Source organism: Thunnus albacares, chromosome 22, assembly GCF_914725855.1.
Source record: "Thunnus albacares chromosome 22, fThuAlb1.1, whole genome shotgun sequence".
NCBI lineage: Eukaryota > Metazoa > Chordata > Actinopteri > Scombriformes > Scombridae > Thunnus > Thunnus albacares.
In genome coordinates this window covers 3,686,872-3,693,121 of record NC_058127.1, presented here as the reverse complement: position 1 = coordinate 3,693,121, position 6,250 = coordinate 3,686,872, and the positions used below count along the sequence as shown (strand labels likewise).

Genomic DNA, 6,250 nt, shown 5'->3' with positions numbered 1-6,250 from the left:
CATATTAGCTTCAGATCAACTTTTAAATACATTTTTGTACAGAAGGAGGACTGTGGATTTTGTCCTCCATCACTTCCATTGTAAGTGCATTATGAAGGGATCTTCTAATGGTCAGTATGAACAGGAGGAATAATTACAGCAAGAAAAACATCTTTCAATGTTCATTTGAGCTCCTGACTGTTGTTTTAAGACACACTTAAAAAATTGTGAACCTGTCCTTTAAAGAACTTAAACAGCACTGTCTTTGCACTTGTAACTCTTGATAAACCAAAAGGTGACATGCTGTCACTTTAGGGACCATTTTCTTTAATAGAAAGTAGTTCTAATGAAAATTGATTGCAGTGAGGTCGGTGGAGTAACAGACTTTGCATGCAAGAATATTTTCTTTTTCTTTTCCTTAAATGGTGAATGCCACAAATTATCTTTAATCACTCACACGTGTCACTTAAGAACATTTTCAACTTAATTCCTTTTACCTCCATTGCTGTTGGGAGTCATAAATATCATATATTTGATATATTTCTTACAGATTTTTTTGTGCTATTGGTAGTTTGCTTATCATTATCTTTAAACTATACTTAATATATAGTATATTAAACTATGTTAAGTTTTAATGTGTATATTGCAGAATAACCACACATCATCTGCCAGTTCAACTGGTTCTAAATAAACATCCTGGATTTAACTTCAACATCTCTGGTTGAGTTCTTACTGGACACAGTAACAGCAGGCCAGTTCCTAGTTAATCAGTTCAAGTACTATTTTTCAGTACCAATTTTTCTCTGAATGATATTTTACAGTGTAGATGTTGATCTGACTGTGATACCCATAATAATTGTTCCATTTAAAATAGAATTACAAACCAGCTTGTTTCATGCTTGCATCTTTAATTTGCACAATATGAGACAGAACAGTTCAATCTCCAGAGTAAGAAAAAGCATTCTTTTCATAACACATTCAGTTTGGCACAAGACCTAAAAGACAATCCAGCTCCCGTTTGTGTCACTTGTTGCTTCCTTCCTTAAGTAGCTTTACAGTGATAGCAAGATAGAAATAAAGATGAATAATGATTTATAAAGCTGTAAGGTTATATATGAGACTGATGATAAAATGACACATTAACTTGTGACCATAAACACAAACACATATCCACTAATGTTTGTGCTTTTCACAGGTATTTCATGCCTCTCTTATCTGCTCAGGAATCATCAGATTTTCTTGGCACAGACAGATGGCCGGTGAGCATCACACTGTAAATCATCCCAGCAATTGTTACCTGCAATTAGTAAAAACACAGGACGTCAGCATGATTGTCAATCATATCATGTAATATTTTGATGCAGATGTAGATTAGATTATCGTTTCTTAAAGGGGAACTCAGCTGATTTTCCACATCAAAGTCTGTTTCCAGGTTGATGAAAAAAGTCATATAAGCCTTTTGTGGCTCCAGAGGAAGCTGTGTGACATCTGATAAATTGTCTGTTGGGGCTGAATACTACAAGTGTGGGGGTGTGGAGTTAGAAAGAAGTGAGGTTACCAGACCCATGTAGCTGCTCCTCATCTCTGCTGGAGGCTAGCAGCTCCAGGCTACATTAGATTAACTACTAGGATAACACACCTGAAAGGTATAATATGTAACTTTTCCGCATTAAAATGTCTAAAAATGACTAGACCTATGTTATATATTTTGTTAAGTTGTGTACATATGTAATCCCAAATGTTTCCAACAATATTCAAACCCAGACAAATCCGTAATTTTAATCAATGTAATGGTCTGTTTCATTTGGTCACCTGTTAATGATGTAATTTCCCCTTTGTGCATGTGTCAGCATTGTGGTTGTCCACAAGACAATGAAAGTCATAAATGGACTTTTTACTCAGTTTTAAGCCACATTTTGATGAAACACTTTTTAGATCTTGGTTGTTTTTAACTATAGCTTTTAACCGGATGAAGGATTTTAATCATTGGACGTCTAGATCTTAAGTTATCAGAGAAACAAGCTGAGCCTATAGAGCCTATGGACACACAGGTTTTCCAGCAACATCATCAATGAAATGTTCATGCAGGCACATTTTTAGTTTTTCATGAAGTCACCTTGTTTTTGTTATGCGTCCTTTCTTATCTACACCACTTACATAATTATATAATTCTACATAATTACATAATTCTCTCATGCAAAGTAATGTATTTTATGGTTTACCTGAGTAGTTCATCTGAATACAGTCCTGGTTCCCGTGGTCATTAGGCTCTCCTCTGCACCAGTATGAGAAGGCGAAAGGTGTGCCATCACTCCAGAGCCAAACACGCTCCTAGAAGATCGAATAGAAGACAATTGATGCATATAAATAAAGATAACCTAATGTAAACACCACTCTAAATACCAAAAGGTTTGATATTCTTATTACAAGGTCTATTTACTTGATATCAAGTAACTTGAAGTCAAGAATGAACTTTCAAGCTCATAAGACATCTTTTGTTATTATACATGACATACCCCTTGGCTGTCAGAGCCTCCAATCCATGTCTCAGGAGAGCTATGAGTTCTATCTGATATTATCTTCTTAATCTCGTTGTACTCCCGAGTTCCATGAATCGATGCAAGGTGTGCACCCTTGGACTGGCAGTTTCTCTACAGTGGAGATAAACAGACAACAGAGTAGAGATGTGAATAGGAAGGTGCTGCTAATCTTTCTTTAAACAATATCCTCAATATCACTGAACACAGAAACACAAGACTCTACTGATGTTATAACAATACGATAGGTCTATGTTGTGACCACCAGCTTCAATTATTTCAACTCTGTTACTGAGAAATCATGTTTTGTCTCTCATTTTGGTGGACAGCTAAAGATATGACAATACCCATGAGCCTCAGCTGCTGTTGCTATGGAGAAGAAGCCAGTCAGAAGTGAGAATCACTGCGTTAATAAATTTAAAACCCTTTGTTGTAGAAGTTGCAAACAAAAGGTGATGCCATAGTTGCAGAATTCACTCAAAAGTGATCCAGAAATAAAAACTGAGCTGATTTACATTGCAGATTGTAGTTTTTTACCTTGGATTTTCTTTCTCTTTTTTTTTTAAATCAAAGTACCAGATATTATCTAATGCAGCTCTTCATCTTGTCTACTGATGATTCAACTGGAAGAGTCTAATCTGCAGAAATGTTCCAACTGTTAGTCACCTAACATTGTCTATGGGGAGAATGAAGTGGGTGCACCCAAAATACTTTGCAACTTGATAAAGCTGCCCAGAAAAAATAATAACATGAGTAATAAGAGAACACTAAAGTTAGATGAGGAAGTTACCAAGTGTGCAAGTCAAAGAAAATGTTGAAGTGTTCTTCAGTGAATACAAATCGTCTCGATTACCTCAGCTTGAGCCCAGGTCAAGGTTCGAGGAATGAAGAGGAAACAGCGGCCATTGTACTCAGTCCAGTGGGAGGGACAAGATGTTGACCTCTTGTCAACACGATGCTCCTCTGAACACAAATGGTGGGGAAAAGTGGGTCACATTGACTTTCCAGACAGTGTGATGCACTTAAACCCTTACATTCTGACAGTAGCTATCCTACAACATGTTTGAATAGTGATTTTAGAATTTTTGAATAAACATGGATCAAATTTAACCCAGAAAATCATCTATGTACAGAAATATGTATCAGCTGCATAAAAAATATTTCCAATTTTGTATATTCAGGGTCATGTTAAGAAAAACATTTCTGGCTAAAAGAAAGATGTTTGTGGTGTTTTTAATGCTCTCAAATGTAAACATGGGTCAAATTTGATCTGTAAGTGTTCATTCAGCTAATATTAATCTGAATAAATAAATGTATTCACCTTCTTGAATTATTGCCTCTGTCTCGTTGTCTTTCTCTGCTTCTTGAAGAGCTGGACAGTTAAAGACATCAGTTAGAGGTTATTATTAATATTATTATTATTATTTATTGAGGTCTAAAGACAAAAACACACAAATTCAGTCAGATACTCACCAGCAGCTCCAGCCAGAGCCATCATGGAACAAACGAGTACAGACACGGTCAGCAACTTCATGGTGGAGATGATGCAGACCTTATATGATGCTTTCCTTCAATAAGTATAGAGACAGACATGTTAGTGATATTTAAAGCAGATAAACTTTAGTGAATGATGAGAGAGAACCAAATAGAAGAAAAGAGTGTGAAGAGAGAGAAGCAAAGCAAACCTGCTTTTGGATAATTTTCCTCCGTCTGAGTGTAGATGCTGAACAAGAGAAGGACCAGCTCTTATATACCTAGTATCATCTGTCCAACCATCACATAGTTTGTTTAAAGTAAATATTAGTCTTTTCATCCGTGCAAACTGGGCCGAAACGGTCATGCCTCCCTGATTTTCAGTACCATGGCGTAAAGATGACAAAGTGAAATGCAGGTTCACTGTTTGCATTCTGGACAGGATGTAACTAACTGGGTTGCCCAAATACGAATGGAGAGCGAACAAAGTTTAGGTGGGCAATTAATGACTATTTTCAATAAATCTGCTGATTTTTATTTTAATTGTTTGGTGATATCATCAGATGCCTTGTTTGTACTAACAACAGTCCAAAACCCAAAATATTCAATTTTCTTATTAGACAAGGAAAAGCAAAAAATTATAAAATTTGAGAAGCTAGAAACATAAAATAATGGCCATTTACTTGAAAATGTACTTACATTATTAATGAATTATCAAAATTGATTGATTGTAATACTTTTTTAATGCAACTAACATCAAATCTTTGGGAGATGATTACAATAATGATAAAGAATCATTTGAACCCATTCTTTGGTTTACTTTGGTACAATATGATGATTTATAACTGAAAAACAAAACAAAAATCAAAACATCCAAAACCATACTCAGCATTATAGCTGCCCATTGGCAGGGCATGCATTTTTGTAATGATGTAAAGACAACTTTAAGAAAATGAGTCGATTTAACAAAATGGAATTATATTACCAATACCCAAAATGCTCCAAAAATTTAATTGCACTCAAAACAACTGAGTTCCTTCAACAATTCATTGAGTTATGTTAAATTCACGAAAATGAGTGACTCCAACTTATTTCCAAGATTAAGTTATTTTAAGCTACTTCTTTAATTAAGATTTACTGTTAGGCATTATAGTGGATTGGATGCACTTGGGATTCATAATTATTTTCGACCTTGACGTTTTGCAGTTTGTACCTTTGATTGTTTTTTCCATCAAAGTAGCAGATATTATCTAATGCAGTTGTTCATCTTTTCTACTAATGATTCAACTGGAAGAGTTCCATGTCAATCCAATCTGTAGAAATGTTCCAACTGTTAGTGACCTAATGTTGTCTATGGGAAAAATGGACCAGATGTGCCCAAAATAGCTCTTCACACTTTGCAACTTGATAAAGCTGCCCAGAAAAAATAACAATGTGAGTATTGAGATGATACTAAAGTTAGATGAGGAAGTTACCAAGTGTGCAAATCAAAACAAACAGAATAAACAAAGAGTTCAGTTTTTCTACTAAAATGTATTTACTTAGTATTGGTTCTTGGACCAGCCAGACCCATCATGGAACAAATGAGTACAGACACGGTCAGCAACTTCATGGTGGAGATGATGCAGACCTTATATGATGCTTTCCTTCAATAAGTATAGAGACAGACATGTTACACCCTGATGATGTAACTCAGTGCTGACTTTCTGTTTTGACAAGTGGCTTTCTTGTTTGAGCCAAAATGTATTTAAATGTTTATCTGAAGCTAATATGAGGTTATATGCCGATATGTTTCCCTGTTGAGCTGTGGTGGAAGTATAGTAACAAAAACACTGTAATGTTGAAAGATATCTACTTGATTTGACTCATTTGGACACTGAAGCTTCATATTAGCTTCAGATCAACTTTTAAATATATTTTTGTACAGAAGGAGGACTGTGGATTTTGTCCTCCATCACTTCCATTGTAAGTGCATTATGAAGGGATCTTCTAATGGTCAGTATGTACAGGAGGAATAATTACAGCAAGAAAAACATGTTTCAATGTTCATTTGAGCTCCTGACTGTTGTTTTAAGACACACTTGAAAAATTGTGAACCTGTCCTTTAAAGAACTTAAACAGCATTGTCTTTGCACTTGTAACTCTTGATAAACCAATAGGTGACATGCTGTCACTTTAAGGACCATTTTCTTTGATAGAAAGTAGTTCTAATGAAAATTGCTCGCAGTGAGGTCGGTGGAGTAACAGACTTTAGATGCAAG

General features: G+C 35.4%; 1 protein-coding gene across 1 annotated transcript; it reads right to left on the bottom strand.

Moving 5' to 3' along the window:
* Positions 1 to 1,208: 1,208 nt before the first annotated feature.
* LOC122974449 (type-2 ice-structuring protein-like) lies at positions 1,209 to 4,263 on the bottom strand. Its single transcript, XM_044342482.1, has 7 exons — positions 4,202 to 4,263; positions 3,990 to 4,084; positions 3,838 to 3,888; positions 3,370 to 3,479; positions 2,496 to 2,630; positions 2,202 to 2,310; positions 1,209 to 1,276 (listed from the first exon to the last, which is right to left on the bottom strand). Exons 2-7 carry the CDS (start codon positions 4,048 to 4,050, stop codon positions 1,209 to 1,211), a joined length of 534 nt encoding a protein of 177 aa, XP_044198417.1. The 5' UTR covers positions 4,051 to 4,084; positions 4,202 to 4,263.
* Between the last annotated feature and the right edge of the window lie 1,987 nt (positions 4,264 to 6,250).

Excerpts from the sequence above, each read along its gene's own strand:
- LOC122974449 (XM_044342482.1), bottom strand. The coding sequence starts at position 4,050 with ATGAAGTTGCTGACCGTGTCTGTACTCGTTTGTTCCATGATGGCTCTG. Across the intron at positions 3,480-3,837 it reads AGAGGCAATAATTCAAGAAG|AGGAGCATCGTGTTGACAAG; the intron begins GTGAATACATTT and ends ATTTGTGTTCAG. Across the intron at positions 2,311-2,495 it reads GAGGCTCTGACAGCCAAGGG|GAGCGTGTTTGGCTCTGGAG; the intron begins GTATGTCATGTA and ends TCGATCTTCTAG.